The following is a 20515-nucleotide window of genomic DNA, read 5'->3' as shown; positions in this document are numbered from 1 at the left end:
TCCCCATTCAAGAGCCTCTGGTGGTAGCGTCTGCTAAAGCCGAGCATGAGTGTAAGAGGCGATATGCAATGCTGCGTTTAATGAAGCCATTGCTTACTTTACTGTACAAATCTGTGGATAAGGAAGGTGAAAAACAAATATATTAAAACAGGGAATTGTATGAGCGATTTGTGAGTGAGTCCTACTTACGATTAAAAATGAAAGTGAAAATCCTTTCGCTCATGCTCGATAGAACGGTTCGGTCCGCACAAGTTTCTCACCTAATCTGATAACAACAAAACATATCAGAAGCTCGATAAATAAGGTGAATTTTTTTTAATAGGGTCACATGTCTCTTACCTGTTTGGATTGCGATCGCAATGCCTCTGAAACTGGGTCTTTTTGTCCCAGATTTTTCTTCTGCATTAAAAAGGCCACTAGGCCTCCTCCTCTAGGACATGGCAATCCCAGGTATGTTCGAAATTCGATGTAGAGTATTGATCTGTACGCTGAAGCAACAAGACCCGATCACTAGAACCTCCCATCAGAATCAGCTATTACTTAAGCTTCGGCAGGTTGCAGACGTCTCTACTTTGTTAAGTTATCTTTCTAACTCCTATTTGCTTCACTACTACGCTTCGAGTGCTTCAAGAGTGTTTCGTTTTGTTGGTTGCAGCTTTTAAATTCCTGACTCATTTACTCAATCCTGCGCAATCTGCTTCTTCAACGACGGGTTTGTAACTAACGACAAAATTGCTACTCACAACGGACGATGCGGGGGGGAACTGGGTGAACTGGGTTGATGCTACTTTCGCTTTACCTAAATACACTACACTTTCCTTTAATCTTTTGTAGTTCGTTTTATTTTACTTGTTACTTTCAGTGTTTTACTTCTCCTGCTGCATTTTCTTATCTTTGCTTCAATATTTTACTTCGTTTGTGCATTGTCATAGGATTTCCTTCGCTTATCACAGACATTGTTGTTGTTGTTGTTGTTGTTTTGCTTGTTAAAATGTAACGATTTCGTTTGGATGAGGTTGTTTTGGGACCTGCAAAGGAAAGAAGGAAAATTATTAAATTAATGTATAAGTTCTACAAAATCAATATTTACTAACGTACCTTATCATCAAACGTTTCCATTTCCTTGGTAGAGGTCCAGCTCATTGTCCTTTGGGTTTGTTGAGCATTGCTTTTTTTTTAGGATAAAAAGGATTAAAAATGAACGAAGGAAGAAGATTACCTTCAATGAACTTCAGCATCCTACAAAACCATATCAAAACCTACCGATTGTTTCGCTTCCCATCGCTTCAAGGCGGATTTGTACCGTTCAAACTCGTGGCACCAATCGGAGTAGATTTTTTGATAATCGTTACCCTTGCTCGGTGCCGTACACCTGTAAAGACATTTGTAACACATCTAGAGAATCTATCGGACCGCGGTAGACCGCACCCTCCAAAATTCTTACCGATGAGCGTCCACAACCAAGCTAAAGCTGCACAGTAGCGAACCGCCGAGATAGCAATCGTACCGTCCACTGTCCGCCTCGTTGATGGCAATCACCACCAGCCCACCTTCGGACGTTTCGATGTGTTTCGTCACACTGTACCGCACCTCGTAACGGCCACGTTCCTTCGAATGGTGGTACCAGGTGACTGGTTGATGCTTTAGAATTTCCGGAACCCGCGCGAAACACCCGAGATGTACGCTCTGGCCAAAGGTGACGATAATTTTCTTCCGCATCACGTTCGTGTCACAAATGTCGGACGTCCGGTTGCCAACATCCTGAGTGAGGCAAAACGAAATGGTGTAGGTGCAGTTCAATTTTCATCAAATCGTCAAATTTGGCAATAATCGCGATTAAATTCAGTATCGTCCCATTTTAATGCGATTAAAACTGTTCGATAATCATCACCCGTCCGCGTGCTGGCGTACTGACGGTTCAAACGTTCTGTCCGTGGGCAGAACAGGGTTAAAAGTTCATTTTAGCTCGAACTTTTCAATTAACGATACATTATAATGATGGCGCCACGAGGACGGCTATCCAACCCAATGTGTGTGTGTGTTATAATTTTTTCTATTCCACTCAGGGGCACTCTCTAGTGGTCTCGGGGTGACGATCACCGGTTATGGCCCAATTCTAAAAATCAATTTCGACCGTTATATCGAGTGATTGTGCACACGTTTGCACCGGATTTGCCTCACCATCCCGACCAGAGCATTGGACGGGGGTTGAAGCATTCCAAAAGGGATTTCGAATCGAGCTAATGTATCGGGAACCCGAGAGGGAGTAATTATTCTAATCATTACACCAACACCAGTCTCTCCAGCTGTCCCACGGCGGCCTTCATTTGGGAAATTGTGCCGCTTGGGAAATGGTGTGGTCGCACATACACACACACACACACCGGATTGTGCGCTTTTTTGCCTCTCGGTTGGTTCGGTTCCCTAAGCGAGCAATAAAATTGAAATCGATACTAATAAATACGTGCGAGCCGAGTTTTAGGTGCCGACAGTAGGGCAATTGTGAGGTGTTTCTGGTTTTTATTTTTTGTTTGCTGTGTACGCAATATAAGCGTACTAATGGAATCGAATGAAAAAGGGCTGTGAGTGGGAAGGTGTGTTAGTGGGGCAGGCACGTGTTTGAAGCAACGCTTTGCGTTACAATAATTTTGATCGATTTCGAAGCCACAGTTGGGTACGTGCGGTGAGTAATTATTGATTTGTGAACGATTTTTAGCAAGCTTTAGATGCTTTTTACCGGATTGAAAAGGATACACAATTTGAAATAATTAAAACAATGAATTAAAATAGCTTTAGTTGCATTATGCAATGTTGTTTTCTTCCTTCTGCTAATACTTAGAAATACTCCTAGAAGTATGCAATTTGAGCCACACTTCAACCGCATACTTACTTGCTAATCTTTTTGCATAACGATTGACGATCATTCGATTGGATATTCGTTACATACCTGAAGGAATCCAAGCTGGTACGGTCTACAGCTACCACTGTCCCGATCCCAACCACAGTACGGATCCTGCACGCATCGGTAGCAACTATCGTACCGCCGATTGCACATAATCAGATCGATCTGCTTGATGCGCGAATCGGTACCGATGTACAGCGACTTGTATCGTTGACTAAGCCGCATCACCTGAATCGGCTCGTTCGGTGCCACATCGAAGATGTCCAGCAGTTTTGCACGTGACTGACCATCGTGGAAGTACTGCACCACCTTGTAGATGCGTCCCTCGTTCGTCGCCAGATAGTACACCAAATACTCCTGGTTGAGGATATCAATGCTGATCCTATCGTGTGTATTTGGGAGTTTAGAATACCACAAACTAAACTAACGTTAGCGCTGGTACTTACTTGTCAACGACCAATTTAGTAAGGATCAAATCACGCTTGTAGAAGACAGGATTGCCATAGTCATGCGTAACCGCTCGGTCCATCAGTGGGTGTGATCGGATAAAGTTAAGGACGGCGTCCGGCAGCGTCGTCGTATCCTCAACGCACGTTCCCGGTCGAGGTTCCGGAATCTTAGAGCTCATTACAGGTAGCCAGGCTGAATTGGACGTTGCTTGCTCCTTGAATTTACCTATCATAAAACGTCAAATGTCACTCGCTACAAATGGAACACTTGCGTCCACAGCTTACCAGCGAAAGAGGCATGGATTTCTCCGAGACTAAAGCTGCACACTGCTGACCCAACCAGCCCGTTCGTGCTGGTCGTGAATGTTGCGTAGAAACGCGTCTTATCCGTTGGCATCTGGTACACGTCCTGGATTTCGTTAAAGTAGAACGGAAACTCGCCCGAGATGCTGCAGTTCAGGCGCGCCTTCAGATAGGTTGCCCAGTTCTGGTTGAGGATGTTTTTGCCACCGGTATCCTTCTTGCAGACGCGTGCCACCCGCGAATAAACTGCCTTTCCACAGTTGATGTACTCGACCGCTATTTCGCGGAAGAAGAAGTACACGTGCTCACCGATATCGAACGAACCGACAAAGTTGGGCTCTGGAAGATGGAAGAGAAGATTAAAAGGGGGTAAAGAGTGTCCGAAGAAAATTATCATTAACAGGTGCAATGTTGCATGGCGGTAGAGTCAGAGCAATAGAGAGAGAGAGAGAGAGAGAGAGAGGGAGTGAAAAAGAAAACAACTGTATAATAAATAAATCCACCCGATACTGTACGAAGCATTGTACTTCGTAGCGGAAAAATGTACTGATAGCGCCTCTTCAGCGGAATAGTTTGTTTGCCTTTTTTTCTATGTATCGCATCCTACTTGGCAAGCAAATAAGCTTAATTTCTCCGGAGAGCAAAGTGCATTCAGTATCCGAATGCTGCGCTTCGGGTTCACGTCCATTTCGCAACGCTTCTTATTGCACTTAATCTTGGAAGCTAGGATGGATTTATAATGAAGTTGTTGGGTTTTGAATCGTGTGAGAGGCATAATATATTTTTTGCCTCGGAAGGTTCAAAAGAGAACGGTGGTAATTCACCAACAAAACCTCAGCAGTAGATAGATTTTGTTGTGGACGATGCAAAGTAGAGTATAAAGATACGAAATGGAAAGGAAAAAAGGGCAATTTTATGAAAAATATTGACAAGAGGCATCAGAAAGTTGGAAAAGGTTAGTTTCATCTTTATCAGATAACGAAAGTAAATCATTGCAACTAATACTAATTTGCTTTACTGCTTCTAGAACTCTGCAAATTGAACAACATTCAAGAGTCATTTGTAAATTTTGTCTTTAGTAAAAATGCCCACAAAACGTTCTAGTTCTTGGCTTATCGTCTTGGCGTCCATCGAATAGCTTACTAGACTTTCACTTCAGATGAACAGTCTGTATGGGATTTAAGCCCCGGTCCTGCTGTATGAAGACTGGCCTGGCCGCTGTCACCTCATAAACGAACCGCCCCTTATATACCAAATGGTGGCCTGACAAAACTTCAAAAATTTGACCCAATAAAAATTATGCTTATTTGAAACTATTATGGGATTTGAATTGAGTAACGATAATTGAGCTATTAAACTAAACACTATTTTCTTACGTTACATCGCTTTCCTTCGAGTTTTTCCGACGTATTGACCCTCAGAGCTTAACAGACATTGAGAATCCATCGTCCAATAGCACTGACAAGCCTGACAGTGCTAAGCGTAAGCCATAATCGCTAATCATAAGCTTCGAACATAGACATTGGATCAACCATGTAATTTAGCAAAATCCAAAATGGAACAGAAACTCCCATAAGTCATCGTCCTAGGATAGGTCCACCATCGTCGGAATGCATTCAAAGATTGTTTGGTCAAGCGCTCATAAATCCATAAACCTCCCAAAACCCCTCCCCAAAACGGACGGTGGACGGAAGGATTAAGATCATCGTTCCGAAACAATACGCTGCAAGCCGTCCTTCGACTGTGAAGGATATTGGCCAATTAGGAGATTGTTTGCCTGTTTACTCACTGCTCAGTTGCCGTGCGCCGGCGAGACATGCAGGAGCTTTGTTTGTTTAGCCGAAGCGTAGCGTATTGGCTGCGGTTTTTCGATTGCTTTCCGCGAGCTCATGATTTCGGCTAGCAGCAATATATTTCATCACGATTGCAACCACCGGAGCGCTGTGTTGCACTGCTTGTAAATAGAAATTTCGGTGTAATGTTCGATGCATTACACCCATCCGCAACCCATCCCGGCAACGCGGTTAAACGCATCCGTGCTTCAAGAGGATCTTGAACGAAAACTTAGCGAAAAGCGCTCCACTTCACTCATCGCAGTTAATTACCTTCAATGAGATAAACACTTGCTTCCAGTACGGAAACAACCGGCGCCCGGATACCTATCAACGCTGCCGCTGCGAACGAGCGGTACGCGAGGCAATAGTACGAAGCTTGGCGGGATTTGCGGTTGCAAGTTTAGCTGAAATGCTGTGTGCTTTGCGGTTTTTGACTCCCGCACACCGAGAGGAACAACATATTTGCATCACTCGAGAAGGCTGCTGCATGAAACATGGGTTAGGTTTGTAGTGAGATCGGTAGCTCCGCACTGGGACCGTACAGAAATGTTGCACGGGAACACGGATGGTAGGGTAAGATGGTGGCAGCAAATAAGCAGCGCTGTCACAATCCAGTGTGCAAATTGATAAATGGCCAGCGGTCAACTGGCCAAATGCAAGTGCAGCTGGAAACTGGAGCGTAACGGTGCGGTAGTGAGGTTCTCTAAAACATTCCATTACATTCGAAAAGAATGATGATTATCAGGAAGAAAGGCGGAGATACGTTTGTAAGGGGGCGAGGGGATGAAAGCAAAATTAAGCATAATAAATTATACTCACTATCAAGCCATTTGGAGTCGTACTTGAGCGTACGCTTGAAGTTGTACATCTTCTTCCCGGAGGACATCTCGTACAGATCCGCCCGGAATATGACCGTATCCGCCTTGGTGAACTCGGCATTCGTGCCAGAGTACTGTGCGTGCGTGGACAGCGGATGGGAACAGTAAATGTCGGGTTGGGGGTAGGTTTGTGTGTGTGTGTGTGTGGAGGGAAGCAAAAACATGGAAAAAATTAACAAATGAAATCCTGTTTTGTTCGTTGCGCTGTGCCACTACGTTTGCCCCCGTAGTGGTAGAGCAGCAGTAGCAGCATTTGAAACGATTAGCACTTACCAGTGCCGGCAGGCCTCCGGGATTGCCTTCGTGCACGTAGATGGCGGTCGAGTTGTCGATGGGATCGTAGGGACACTTGGCTACACCGAGCCCAACCCCCGGCACATACTCGGACCGTGGTAAGTGGGTTAAGTTTCGCTGGAGATGAATAGATGAAAGGTAGTTTATTAATTGTGTGTAATATAATGTAAGCAGACTGAAGCTATTCATTTATTATGTATTAATGGAAAAGTTAATGGGACTTTGAGTGAATTGTTTTATTTTTCTGTTGCATATGGTTCAAATGAAGCCAGTACTATACTGATGGACCATCCTCTGAGGACGGCACTGGCTTCGGTGTTTTTAGCGAGTTCATCGAAGCTTTTTTCAAATTGAGGCAGCCATGTAGTGTTCACACCGCAGAGCTAGCCGCAATATTTTACGCATTTCATCTTCACTGATAGCCTTAGTGCTATTAAAGCTCTGAGATCTCCGAAGGCTGTTAAGAGTCAGGATTTCCTCACCATAAAAATCATTGAACTGCTTGGCACAATGTTCGATAAGGCGTTTAGGATCTCGCTAATTTGGGTCCCTTCTCATTGTGAAATTCCCGGCAATCAGAAGGCTGACTCATTGGCCAAAACAAGCGTCCAAGAAGGCACTTTTTACGACCGACCTATCTTGGCCCAGGAGTTCCTTTGTTTTCCACAGCAACTTTTCCTGTCTCGGTGGCAGAGCATGTGGGAGGCGGATGAACTCGGGCGTTTTCTCTTCTCGATCTCTCCGCAAGTGTCCCTGCGGCCTTGGTTCGATGGACTCTCTGTAGACCGGGCATTCATACGAATGATGTCTCGACTGATGTCGAATCATTTTGCATTGAATGCTCATCTACAGCGTATAACTCTGGCTCAGACAAAAGTGTGTGGCTGCGGTTCCACGACGTGGATCACCTTCTGTGGTCCTGCGTGGAATTTGAAACCGCAAGACCCTCCTTGTTGAGCGCAGTCGAGAATATCGGCAGACGATCGGATACATAAATCAGAGAAGTGTTGGCTACCAAGGACCTCTCCTACATGAGGATCATTCACCGATTCGGTAGAGACAACGGTCTTGTCCTATGATTCCACATCCCAAGTATCCTTTCAATCCTTATTCGTATTCCACCATTCCTTTTTTGTTAAATTTTGTGTTGTCTATGTCTTAAGTGTATTTTTTGTAGTGCCACGGGTGATCCGATGACTGGGCAACAGAACTCGAAGGCGATTCCAACACTGCCGTAAAAGGGAGGCAGGCGTTGTTCAAAGTACAGTGTTCTCCACTCCAGTCCAGTTTTGGCACATTGAGTTTGACAGCGTTGGCGTCGGGTTCGGGGTGTTTGGCGGGTTCAGTCTCGAGAGTAGTGAAGTCGCTTTCGCTGCTGCGGGATAGAGCTTGTCGATCATCCTTTGATTGGACGTTGACTAGATTGAGCTTGGAATTTCATTGCTGGACTACACTGGACAGCACGGTACGCTGACAAATAAATGTTCGTGCTGTCTTAACAATGTTTATTCGTTTGTTTCAGTCGATACCAGACCAAGCCCGATCTCTCCAAATCCTTGGCTTCGCGTATGACATCGACATCATCGGACGGGCAACTGGGGCGGTGTGCGAGGCGTACACCCGACTGAAACGCGATGCCAATAGAATTGGATTGAGCATCAATGCGACGAAGACAAAATACCTGCTTGCCGGATCAGTTGACGCCGACGATCTCGAGGTGGTAATGGAATTCTGCTACCTTGGTACGATCGTAACTTCGGACAACAACGTAAGCAGCGAAATCCGAAGGCGCATTGTTCAGGGGAATCGTGCCTACTACGGACTCCACAAACTCCTGCGATCCAGAAGACTCCAACACACATACACGAAATGCACGATTTACCGCACCTTGATACGTCCGGTAGTCCTCTACGGGTACGAGTCTTGGACTATGCTGACGGAGGACGCCAATGCACACGCCATTTTTAAAGCGCGGGTGCTAAGGACTATCCTCGGCGGTGTCATCGAGCAGGGCGTGTGGCGAAGGAGGATGAACCACGAGCTAGCTGAGCTGTTCAGCGGTGCTGATATCCTGACCGTAGTCAAAGTCGGAGTCGGAAGGATACGTTGGCTGGGGCACGTGATGAGGATGCCGGACTCGTGCCTCACCAAGAAGGTGCTCGTCAGCGACCCGTTGGGTACGAGGCGTAGAGGAGCACAGCAAGCTCGTTGGATGTATCAATTGGAATCTAATTTGTCGGAGATCGGATACAGCCGTTGACGGAGGACTGCAGCCCTAGATCGAGTTTCCTGGAAACTGATTGGAGAACTGGCCATGTCGAAGCGACGTGCTCAATCTTGAGCAGGCCAAAGAAGAAGAAGAAGTCTAGACCAAACCACAAAGGTCAACAATAGAACGGCCACAACACCACAATAGCCGGAATTCAGATGTAACCAACCATCATCAAAACAATAGCCAATTCTGACTTCTCTCTTATCTTAGTTAGGTACTTCAATTTGTTTGAAGGAAAGTTTCTCCATCTTCAACTTGATCTTGACCCAACTACCTTCTAGGACAAGCCGGCCATCGAATGGCTTATTACTACGTTTATTATTACCATATATTTCAATAGTCAGTCGACACTACGGGGAAACAGTCCGAATGTGATTTGAACCACGGTCCTGCCGTGCGAAGACTGGAGGTGCTGTCGCCTTGATTGCCCTTGGAGAGTTTCAGGTTCTCCATTTTTACTTGAAGTTAAAAATAACCAAGTGTTTTCCTCGTTATGCATTGGTCGCCAATATAATTTGCTTTTTTCATCAATTTAAGAAACATTATCTTAAAATCAAGAAAAAAATCAATATTCTCATGAAAAACAATGTAAAATAATATGGAAGTAAAATCATGAGAAATAGGGTCACCCCAAAAAATATATATTTATTAAAAGTAAACGTAAAACGACATCTTTTGTCTACGGTTGACGACGTGAAATACACTTCGCACACCCATTTCCGATTCTTGTCAGCTATGAAAGCACAGAAATAAAAGGCTCCTTTCCCAAAACAATATAAAACCCCAGCTGAATGACGATAGGCGAAGAAAGTAAATGTTCTTTGCCGCACCGTGCTCGATGCTTGCCACCGAGTGGATGGCGACAGTCTCTTATCTTTCGCTTTCGGCTTGAATTATCACGTAATTGATTTTTGAGCACACCCCGGCCGAACGAAAAACTATGTACTGCTATTTCGCCCCATCACCGAACACCGGTTCCTTGCGGATGGATTTCGCTTGCAAATAGTTTCAAACACTTCGATCAGGCCAAACACGGCGCAAGCTTTCCTGCAGGTAGCAAGCAGCGTGGGAACCCATTGCGAAAAGAGGAAGCCAGTTGTGCCAGTATACTGGTTCCGGCAGCCGAATAAGATGCACGATGAAATCATGTGGAAAAGTTCGTTTCCGGTGGCAAAAATTGTCCGCTATTTTGGTGGTGCGTTTTGGTGGAGGGCGTTTATTCGAACGCGTCGCTAAGGTTGGGCTAGGTTGGGCGTTGTGGAAAATTTAAATATTTATTGCCTAGCGTCAAAAACAACTTCTGTAGTGCTTTTGGGGTGATTTCTTTTGCGCGATAGAATACTGGAGAGCAGCTACTTTCGGGCTGGGGAAGGATAGTTTCCGGATCGAAGCTACTTAAGCATGCTGCAGTGTTCTACTTTCTGGAGGTATTCTTTCCACCAGGAATTTAAAACCCATTAAGTGAAGGAATAATCTCACCTACTAAATTCATGTGAAGCAAAGTTAAAATTACGAAGGAAGATTTTAAAGAGCATTAAAAGAAGTAAAATGTACCAAAAATGCATTTGTAGAGAATAATACAAGTTATTTTTATACTTACGAATATTACGACATCCTTCGGGCTGTGAGCGTTCGTGCCACAGACATAGAGTCTCGTTCCATTGTCCATGGGTTGAATTACACGAATGTGATTTTTGCAGTCAAACATCTGAAACGCAAAGGAAACAAACAAAGCAATGATTTGAGATTGTTTGAAATGGGATAAATTACATACGCCTCAAAATTCATCGAACCTGCAATTGTGCAAAGAAATAGCGTTTTTACCATCGCTGCTGCACAATTATACCCGCCATCGATAATTATTAGGAAACTACCACAACAGCAGCAAACTCGTCACACGTCAATAATAATGTTCGTTTTCCCTTTTTTGAATACTTGAACCAAATCGTAAGAAGAAGGCATCGGGTGTTTTCTTTTCTTCTAACCCACACTATATAATTTATTATGAAGTAGACTTTCCAACGAGAGGAAAGAAACGAAAAAAAAAAACCCCGGTTTGCCAACGAGCGACAATTGCTGCAGTGTGCTGCACGAAATGGGAACCGGAAAAGTTGCCGCCATTTTGTCTGAATGTCAAATCAATTATACTCGAACTCGGCAAGCGGATGGGTATAGAATTAGCGAGCCTGGATGTGCACGTAAGCTTTTTATTTTTTTCTGTGGTGCTGCTTATCGTTTGCGTTTTTCTTATGCCGCCAAGGTGGACGTGGCCTGTGGTTCGCTAAATTACAGCGCAAGTGTTACCGGTGCATGAGTGGTAGCTATTTACAAATAAGCCTTTCTGTTCTCGATTTGCAAGGGTGTGTGTGTGTGTTTTGTTTTTTGTATGTTGTATGTATGTAAAAATGCAAAAGCTAGCCGGTTGTGTCATATTATTCTGCAATTTGCGTTCAAATTGCAACATGCAGCCAGGGAAGATGTTTGCCATAGTTGAACGCAAAGGTTAGGGAAATTGTAACAAAATACCTGACTAAAAGGAATAATGTTTTGTGATTTTTTACAATGCTTGTTTTTTTTTTTTTTTTGTTCAAATAATCTACAAACGGAATGGTTCATGATTCAATGGTTAATGGTAGAAGATTTTTAAAATAACTGATCATGCAGTAAGTAATGAAGGTTGATAATTTAAAGTACAGCAGTTCTTCTTCTTTTTTTGGGGGGACCAGAGTGGGAAGCAGCGCACGATAACCTCGAGGTGGTAGAGGAGTTCTGCTACCTTGGGACTGACGTAACTTCGGATAACGATGTCAGCAGCAATGAGGAACACTCCGATCGGACTAAAATTGAACGAGCTATCGCCGATTTTCCACGGGAATGCTCCTTTTTCAGGGCAGGGGGTGGAGGGATCGGGATGTAGTGCTCGGCAAAAAGTTGCGCGGCTCAAAGACGCATCCAGTGATATGCGGTTTGTCTCGATCGGACCAAAACTGAATGAGTTATCGGCGATTTTCCACGGGAATGCTCCTTTTTCAGAGCAGGGGGTGGAGAAATCGGGATGTGGTGTTCGGCAAAAAGTTGCGCGGCTCAAAGACGCATCCAGTGGTATGCGGTTTATCTCGATCGGACCAAAACTGAATGAGTTATCGGCGATTTTCCACGGGAATGCTCCTTTTTCAGAGCAGGGGGTGGAGGAATCGGGATGTGGTGTTCGGCAAAAAGTTGCACGGCTCAAAGACGCATCCAGTGATATGCGGTTTGTCTCGATCGAACCAATACTGAACGAGCTATCGCCGATTTTCCACTAAAAAGCTCATTTTACTGGGCAGGGGGTTGAGGGATCGGAGTGAGGTGTTCGGCAAAAAGTTGCGCGACTCAAAGACGCATCCAACGGTATTCGGAAAGTCCCGATCGGACAAGGAATGGATGAGATATCGGCGATTTTCCACGGGAATGCTGCTGGTGGATTTTCCCGGCAGTTTTTGGGAAATCCCCCTTAGTTTTCTTTAAAATTAAAAAATACGTTGTAAAGGTCTTTTTGAAAGTTATTTGAAGAATTTAACAAAAACGAAGGGACTAAACATAAAACTGAAAAGCAAACTTAAAATGTCACGGAAAAATATTTGTCTCGACGGAAAGAAAATAATTTTCGGGCCACTTTTAAAATTTCCATTTGCTACCTCTTCGCCTAGTATGCTCTCCTGTTACTCCTGGTCGAATTTTGCCGCATGAAAATCCGACCTTTTTTGGCAGAAAAATCCGGCCAGAACCGAGTGATAGTAACAGGAGAGCATGACTTCGAAGAGGCTGCTCGGGCCGGTCAAAAATTTCAAAATTCAATTTTAAAAGTGGTCCGAAAATTATTTCTTTCCGTCACGACAAATATTTTTCCGTGACATTTTTCGTTCAGAGACAAACCGCATATCACTGGATGCGTCTTTGAGCCGCGCATCTTTGGCCCAGCACCTCATCCCGATCCCTCTACCCCCTGCCATGAAAAAGGAGCTTTTTAATGGAAAATCTACAATTGCTCGTTCAGTATAGGTTCGATTGGGGCAAACTGCACATCGTTGGATGCGTCTTTGAGTCGCGAAACTTTTTGCCCAACACCACATCCCAATCTCTCCACCCCCTGCCTAGATATTCCACGAAAAAGGGATGATCTGCGAAAAATAGGCGATAATACGCTCATTTTTGGCCCGAACAAGGAGTGCAGCATACCATTGGATGCGTCTTTGGAGGATAAGAGGGAAACAGAAACTACCGGAAATCTCTACCAGAAGCATTCATGCGGAAATTTGACGCTATCTTGATAAAAAAGGAGAAAAGATAAATAGCGTTTGTGAGGTTTCCGATCGCAATCTAGTTTGTGATCGGCAAGCGGAAGCAATTTTGGCATCAAAATTTGTTTTGTAGTAACAGGGGCCCATACCAAACAGGAGGTAGCATTTTACGGAAAAACCTTCGACTTTCGCCAATCTGGTAGAAATAAACGCCGTTCAGTTGCATTGCGCATTGTATAGTTTGTGGCGTAAAAATGCTTAGAAATTATAGATCGTTTAAGCTTTTTATATCGTTAATCGAAGTTGCATACTGTTGGGCGTAAAATAGACCTTTACAAAAGCTCTTTTGTAAAAACTTTCGAAATATTTTAAGGAAGATTTAAATTTAAATTTGAATTTGAAAATTTTGAAGCTAACATTAAAAAAAAATTATTAAAAATATTTTCTTTTCGTCATGACAAATATTTTTCCGATCTATTTTAGGTTTGCTTTTCGATTTCATGGTTTTACTCTCAATTTTGTTACTTTCTTCAAATATCTTTCAAAATGACTGGTTTTTTTTAACGTGATTTTCATTATCGGACAGGACTAAGCGGGATTTACTAAAAACTGCCAGGAAATTCTGTCAGCAGCATTGCTGTGGAAAATCGACGATATCTCGATCATTTCTGGTCCGATCGGAACGTTTTGTATGCCTTTGGATGCGTCTTTGTGCCGCGCATCATTTTGCCGAAAGCCTCACTCCGATCCATCCTCTTTCTGCTAAGATATTCCACAAAAAAATGGATTTTTAACGAAAAATTGGCGATAGCTTGTTCAGTTTTGATCCGATCCGAGCGTTCAGCATTACCGTTGGATGCGTCTTAGGGCTGTCCATCTTTTTGTAGAATACTCCAACTCGATCCCTCTACCCCCTCATTTGGTTATTACGGAAAACAATCGGCCACTACTCGCTCATTTCTGGTCCGATCAAGGTGAAAAGCATACCGTTGGATGCGTCTTAGGGCTGCAAACCTTTCTTGAGAATACTCCAAGCCAATCCCTTTACCTTCCACGCTGTTATTGAGGAAAAATAAAAGCATTCCCGTTGTAAATCTACGATAAGTCGCTCATCTTTAATCCGATCACGACGTGTGGTATACTGTTGGATGCGTCTTGGAGCCGCGAACCTCTTTCTACAACAATTGCATCCGATGTCTACTTCATCAGGACATGAGAGCATACCAGGCGATAAGGTAGCGAATGGTAGTTTGAATAAATAAATAAATAAATAAACATTTTTAAAAGAAGAACGTAAAGATAATGCCCGAGCTCGTGGCGCGTCCGAACCAACCCCGAACCGAACTTCATCTTCGTCGTAACTTAGCAACACCGTGCGAGCGCTGCGAGTGAAGAATGGAAGAAGAGAAACCCGGGAGTACATCTTTTCAACGAGCACTAGATTGCTCAATTGAAGATTGTCAAAATTATATTCAGAAGCTCGTACAGGAAGAATGCGCTACTCTATCGCTACAAGATTTATGATTTGTTTTTCGTTAATTATTAATTTGTATTGAAACAAGTTAATTTGTAGTGTAGTGTAGTGGATCATCACTGACAACACGGTGCAAATATGAGTCTCTTCCCGGCTACGATCTGCTAAATTCCTACAACACGTTTGGAACAGCCCAATAGCATAAGTGCTAGCGACGATAATTTTTCACGTAGCCAGCGGCCTCGTAACGTAACGTCCTTTTCCATGCTCTGGATATTACCGGCGAAATATTATTAACTAACGTAGTAGCTTTTTTAAAATAATCCGAGCCAAATATTTTTTTATTGCCTCCATTTCTAGCCAAAAAATGTGCAGCAGTTTAGTTGCCCCAGTTCAGGTGTAACGTACAGTTTCCGTCTGCGAAACGATTGGGCACACTGTGGGGACCATCAGGACCATTTAGTGCTGCCTAACGAATTTGTATCGCAATTAAACTCTCCAGTACCATCAGCCTATCCTATGCGGCCCAGCAGTAACCCGCTCGCAAGGCGATGCAACGTGGATGCAAATGCATGCACTCTGCTGGCGCCGGCTGCGAGCCCACTTAAAGGCGCCGTGAACCAACACTCCACAAGAGGCCACTGAATGTATGCCACTTGGTAGCGTAGCTCCTTTTTCCATTTCTTTTTCTAGCTTGCTTCTTTCAATCGCGACTACTGCCATGGTCTATTCTGGCGACGTCGTCAGTGGGATGTGGAGAAGACCACCATCAAGGTTTTCGGTGCTCGCTATCGGTTAACGGGGGATTGCACTAAAGGAGCTTTTTTCTTTCCGCGTTTTTCTTCGTCTATATGTAGTATGTGTAAGGTTTACCCAGCTGATCTAGGCAGAGGGATAATGAAGGAGACAAGGCTAGCTTTAGCAATCTCCGGTTCAAGCCAAGACGATGGTTGAGGCTCTTTTCATACAAGATCTTTACCCGTACGGTTGGACGGCTAGCCCAATGGTGGCCAAGAAAGATTAAGCATACCGGCGGGCAACGAAACATCAGTGGTTTTTGACTCCAATTTCTTTTCATTTTTGCCTCTTCGTACCGTCTTATTCACGCGCACTCGAAGGTAAACCGCGCCATCTTGGAGTGACGCGTGGCCATGCCAGCTTCATACTCAGTCGCGCGTGTATCCCCTCATCGTTGTGCTTCAGTTTAATTTCCATGTAATTTAATTTTAATATAATTACAGCAGCAAACACATCCGCCGGGAGCTTGCCGTACGTGGACCGGCACAAAACTCGCCTGCCTTCATCATGGCACGAAGGATTGAGTGATTCAAAAAGGAAAGGAAAATAAAAACCCGCTTCACAAAACATTATCCCTAGGATGAGTCACGGCAGGTTGTTTACAGCGCCGAGCTGCCAGGCACACGGTTCAAGGGACTTCCCATCTTTGTGCACCCATAATGGGTGAGAATGAAGGAACACCGACAGTCACAAAAATCAAGATGGCATGTCGTGCACGTCGTCCCTACATGCTAGCAACCCGTCCCAAGAAGCAACCAACATGGAAAGCCATCAACAGCATCTTTCGCTTTCGCGTTTTGGGGGAAAAATACTTTTTCGCGGCATAAAGTAACCGATTCGCGGGCCACTCACACACCATGTCAGCGACCAGCGAAAAGGAGAAGGATCCCTTTCGTTCTGGTTTTACGATAATTGAAGGATTGTCGGTGAAGAAAAAAGATCACTAGAAAAGGATAACGCCGGCACTGTTTTGGTGCCGGTAGAGAAATGTTGAGAAAATAAAGGTGCATAGAGTGGGGAAACAAAACCCTCACAAACAGGTCGTTACGTTAAAAAGCAAGTTTTTGAGCAGAAAGCAAGAGAAAAAAACATAAACTTTCTTTGATGAAAAGTTCGCTCTGCCACTAATCGCAAGAAACATTGTAAGCGCTGGTGCGGGTTTGCTTTAATTAAAGTTGTAAAACGTTTTGCAATCACGATCCCGCGACCGCACCAACCTGATCCCGTTGTGGTTTTTAAGTGGCTTCAATCATAATGAAAAGCTCACTTGAAGTTGTGCTTGCGAGTGATTGTTTTTCTTTTACGCTGTACCGTGTGCCTGGATGTGTAGTTCTAGAAGAGAGAGAGAGCATTTGAAGTACTGGGTTTGTTTCAATTATTGCTGATTTATTGGTCACCGATAGGGTCACCGAGCCAAACACTCTCGATACACCGAGCAAGTGAAATAAAAGAAAATCCCTAATCTTGAACGCGAGTGAACGATAAAACAGATTTATTACATTCGCACCAGGGCGCCGTGGAGATGAACCAAAAAAAAAAAAAAAAAAGGAGAATAAAAAATGGTAAGAAAATAAAATTTTGATTTCATCGCCTCTTTAAAGCATTATTCGATTCGAAGGCAATTTCGAAGACGTTCGTCGTCTTTCTTGTTTTGCAATCGATATGTACCTAGCCACCGAGGGCTACAGATATTTATCCATTTCCAATGCATGGCATCACGATTGTTCTGATAGGGATGGGCCGGTTTTTTGTGTCTTTGCTTCTCACTTATGTATCGTTTTATTTCGGCCAATCATAAATTTTTATGGCCATTCCGTTCGTATATGCATCATGGGTTTCGGAATGGTAGACGATGAATTATGAAACGTGTTTCAAGTGCCGTTTTGTTTTTCTTCTACGGAATCGGTGGACAAACCCAAATTGGTAATGGATTATTTCGAAGGAAATGTAATAACAGGCTAGATTCGTGTACCGTGGAGTTTGGGATTGTTGAATGGTTAAGCAATTGAAGAATAAAATACGAGCTTGGATTCGGCGATTTGGTACAGGACGGACGGTTTCGTTCAAACAAATTCTACAGACTGTGTTGAGAGTTTCGCATGAATTTTTGGCAACAAGACTTTTTTGATTGTTAGGATTGAGACACATGAACGAATATGTGTGCTCATTTTTTAATTTTTTGGTTCGATTTTCCTTTGAGTTCTTTAAAAGGGTTACTTTTTCGAGTTGGTTTTTTATCGGACACTTCGTTAAATTTTTATACCACTGTGTCCGAAAAGTAAGTGACAATTTGTTTTCGCAGTTGCGCCAAGTGTTTTTGTCCATATTGACCATATCCAAGTTAGTGGAGCAGCGCGCATGTATCAAATTTTGTTTGCGAAATGAAATAGACGCGTGCGGAGACGTTGCGGATGTTACAAAAAGCAAAAAGAAGAATCTATAAGAAGGTCGAAGACGAGGACCGTCCGGGGGAGACCATCCACCTCGACTGACGACGCTCACGTCGTCCAAAGCAAGGATTTGGTGGTCAACAATCGTCGGTTGACGATACGAGTCCTTTTGGAAAGTGTTGGGATTTCCGAAGCCTCGGTCAACACCATCCTGAAAGATGTTTTGGGGTTGAAGAGGGTGAAGACTCGCCTAGTGCTGTCATTTTGAGGGAGTTTTCGCAACAACTGGCACCCATATTGTTCCGCCGTATTCGCCGTATTCGGCAGTTTTAGCACTAGCCGTCTTCTGGCTGTTCAACGGCCGCTTCGGGAACATCGTTCTGACACTCTCACTCACTCGTGTTGGCCTGCTCTTTTGGGGTCGCTGACGAATACCTTATTGGCGGGGTATGAGTCCGGCATCCTCATAACATGCCCCAGCCATCGTATCCTGCCGGTCTTTGCTACCGTCAGGATGTCCGGTTCTCCGTATAGCTGAGCAAGCTCGTGGTTCATCCTTCTCTTCCACACTCCATACTCGAACATACCACCAAAGATGGTCCGGAGGATGTGACGCTCAAACATGCCAAGAGCGTTTGCATCCTCCGCTCGGATGGTCCAAGACTCGTGGTCATATAGGACCACTGGGCGAATCAGTGTGCGATATATCTCACATTTCGTAAGGTTTCGAAGTCTTCTGGATCTCAGTAGACGGAGAAGGCCATAGTAGCCACGATACCCCTGCACAATGCGTCTCGGGATTTCGCTGCTGACATCGTTATCCGAAGTTACGACATTCCCAGGATAGCAGAACTCCTCTACTACCTCGAGTCGACTAACAGGCTGCTTCCCAGCTCTGTCGCGATCAGAGCTTCCGGCAAGCAGGTATTACGTCTTCCTCGCATTGATCATCAATCCAATTCTTGCTGCTTCACATTTTAGTCTTGTGTACGCCTCACACACCTTCGCTGTCGACCAAAGTGTGAGAAAATCTCACTAATAACTGGGTGTGAAATAGGAGTTTTGCCGTAGATTGAAACAGTGTATTCGACGTCGTGTTGACACTATGGAGGAGATAGAAGCCGCAGCGATGGCGGAACTAAATGACATCCTAGCATCCGCGCTTTCCACCAGCTTCGAGTCAAAGAAAAAGCCTTTTATACGAAAGAAATGGAACATTTTTGTCTTGTCCGTTATTGTTATTTTGATCACAACTAAAACGCCATTTTGATTTCACTAGCAAACAATCGTGATGAAAACCGAATTGATCCTAAATTCACCAGCAAAGCATGCACTCTCGCACCCATAAAGCCCGGCTTTAGATGGGACCAACATTTTACCACAATACATATGAACGGTCAGAAACGTAATGAACCATTGGTCGAACGAGAATCTCGCATATCAATCATGCAGCCTCACAAGCCGTACCGTACCGAAAAAGCCTCATAAAATGCTGACCATAAGCCTGTCGAACACGTCACCGAGCCGTTTGGATGAAGTCTTGAACGGTTACCATCGTAAAGCGTGGCTGTAGCTATATGTGCTCGCAAGCGTACAACGACGAGACGTGTCCCGGTGGGAAAAAAGCAACTCAACTACACCTTCTCCACCCTGCACGGATGAAAGCTATTCGTTGTTAGATACTGGTGTTTTGTGGGTGTGTGTGTGCGTATGGGAATTTCGTGTTCACTGCTAAAACTGAACCCATGCCATAATCGAACCCAAAACCTTAAGACCCATTCCAGAAACATAAAGCAGGAGAGGGGGCCAGCATCAACGTAGAGAAAGCTATCAAGCATGAAACAGTTGCAACATTGTACGTGATGCATTTAAAATAAAACGTGAATAATTCCGACATTCATGGTGGCGAGCATTCTGGTAAGCGGAGACAGTACGGAATTTGGTGTACACGCGAGGAGCGAAGTGTGGTAGCACAATGGTTGTGGCCCGTGTGGCCAACGGTAGCCACATCCCTCGAGCGAGTTCGGTTCGGCACGGTGCAAAGTGGTGCAAATTTTCTCCCCAAACCAATCGGAATCTTCCGGGCACAAAACGTTGTGCTCGGCTGGTGAGGACCATTTTGCTCGTGGGGAAAAACGTTTTGCAGGAAAAGGTTACACGATGTAACGATCTGCATATGTCATCGGGACGGGAACCGGGACAAGGTGTTTTAGGAGCAATTGGGTTTTAAGGATGTTGCCGGACATCTGCCAGCACGGTCGAGTGTACGGTGACGAACGGGGGAAAAAACGGCCAGTCCCACTTGCGCACGTGTGCACACGCAGATGGTATTAACATTTTTTTGGAGGGGGTGCCTTTACGTTTAATGCACCAATGGCCATTAAACGAACAATGGTGCACAATAAGGTCCTGCTAAGGATGCGTTTACACCTTCAAAGCGTGTAAGCAGGAAAAGGTGTGAAAATGTACTACGCTTCGAAATAATATAATGTATATAATATAAGCAGGACTATCCGATCTTCGTTGAATATTGTCTTCAATTTGTAGTGTAGTCAGGAACAAACGAAAATTTATTTGTAAAAATTATAATTTTTTCATTGTGTCCACTAGAGTCCACAAAACCCACGCATTCCATAAACA

The 20515-nt window shown here is 44.3% G+C and overlaps 2 protein-coding genes across 2 annotated transcripts in view; one reads left to right on the top strand and one right to left on the bottom strand.

Annotated features, from left to right (window-relative positions):
- LOC126561735 (semaphorin-2A-like) overlaps positions 1-20515 on the top strand; it is a 624320-nt gene that overhangs the window by 129602 nt on the left and 474203 nt on the right. The gene's annotated exons all lie outside the window — the stretch shown is intronic.
- Positions 1094-20515, bottom strand: part of LOC126563574 (semaphorin-2A-like) — an 88485-nt gene continuing 69063 nt past the window's right edge. The window contains exons 5-13 of the mRNA XM_050220220.1: positions 10534-10641; positions 6641-6778; positions 6309-6441; positions 3637-3993; positions 3349-3577; positions 2948-3284; positions 1445-1761; positions 1264-1372; positions 1094-1168 (exon numbers count right to left, since the gene is read on the bottom strand). Of these exons, the coding sequence (XP_050076177.1) occupies positions 1106-1168; positions 1264-1372; positions 1445-1761; positions 2948-3284; positions 3349-3577; positions 3637-3993; positions 6309-6441; positions 6641-6778; positions 10534-10641 (1791 nt within the window). The 3' untranslated portion in view covers positions 1094-1105. The remainder of the gene's footprint in view (positions 1169-1263; positions 1373-1444; positions 1762-2947; positions 3285-3348; positions 3578-3636; positions 3994-6308; positions 6442-6640; positions 6779-10533; positions 10642-20515) is intronic.

Source organism: Anopheles maculipalpis, chromosome 3RL (assembly GCF_943734695.1).
Source record: "Anopheles maculipalpis chromosome 3RL, idAnoMacuDA_375_x, whole genome shotgun sequence".
NCBI classification, from domain to species: Eukaryota; Metazoa; Arthropoda; class Insecta; order Diptera; family Culicidae; genus Anopheles; species Anopheles maculipalpis.
Note: the sequence above shows the minus strand (reverse complement) of the source record. Positions and strands in the feature narration are given on the sequence as shown.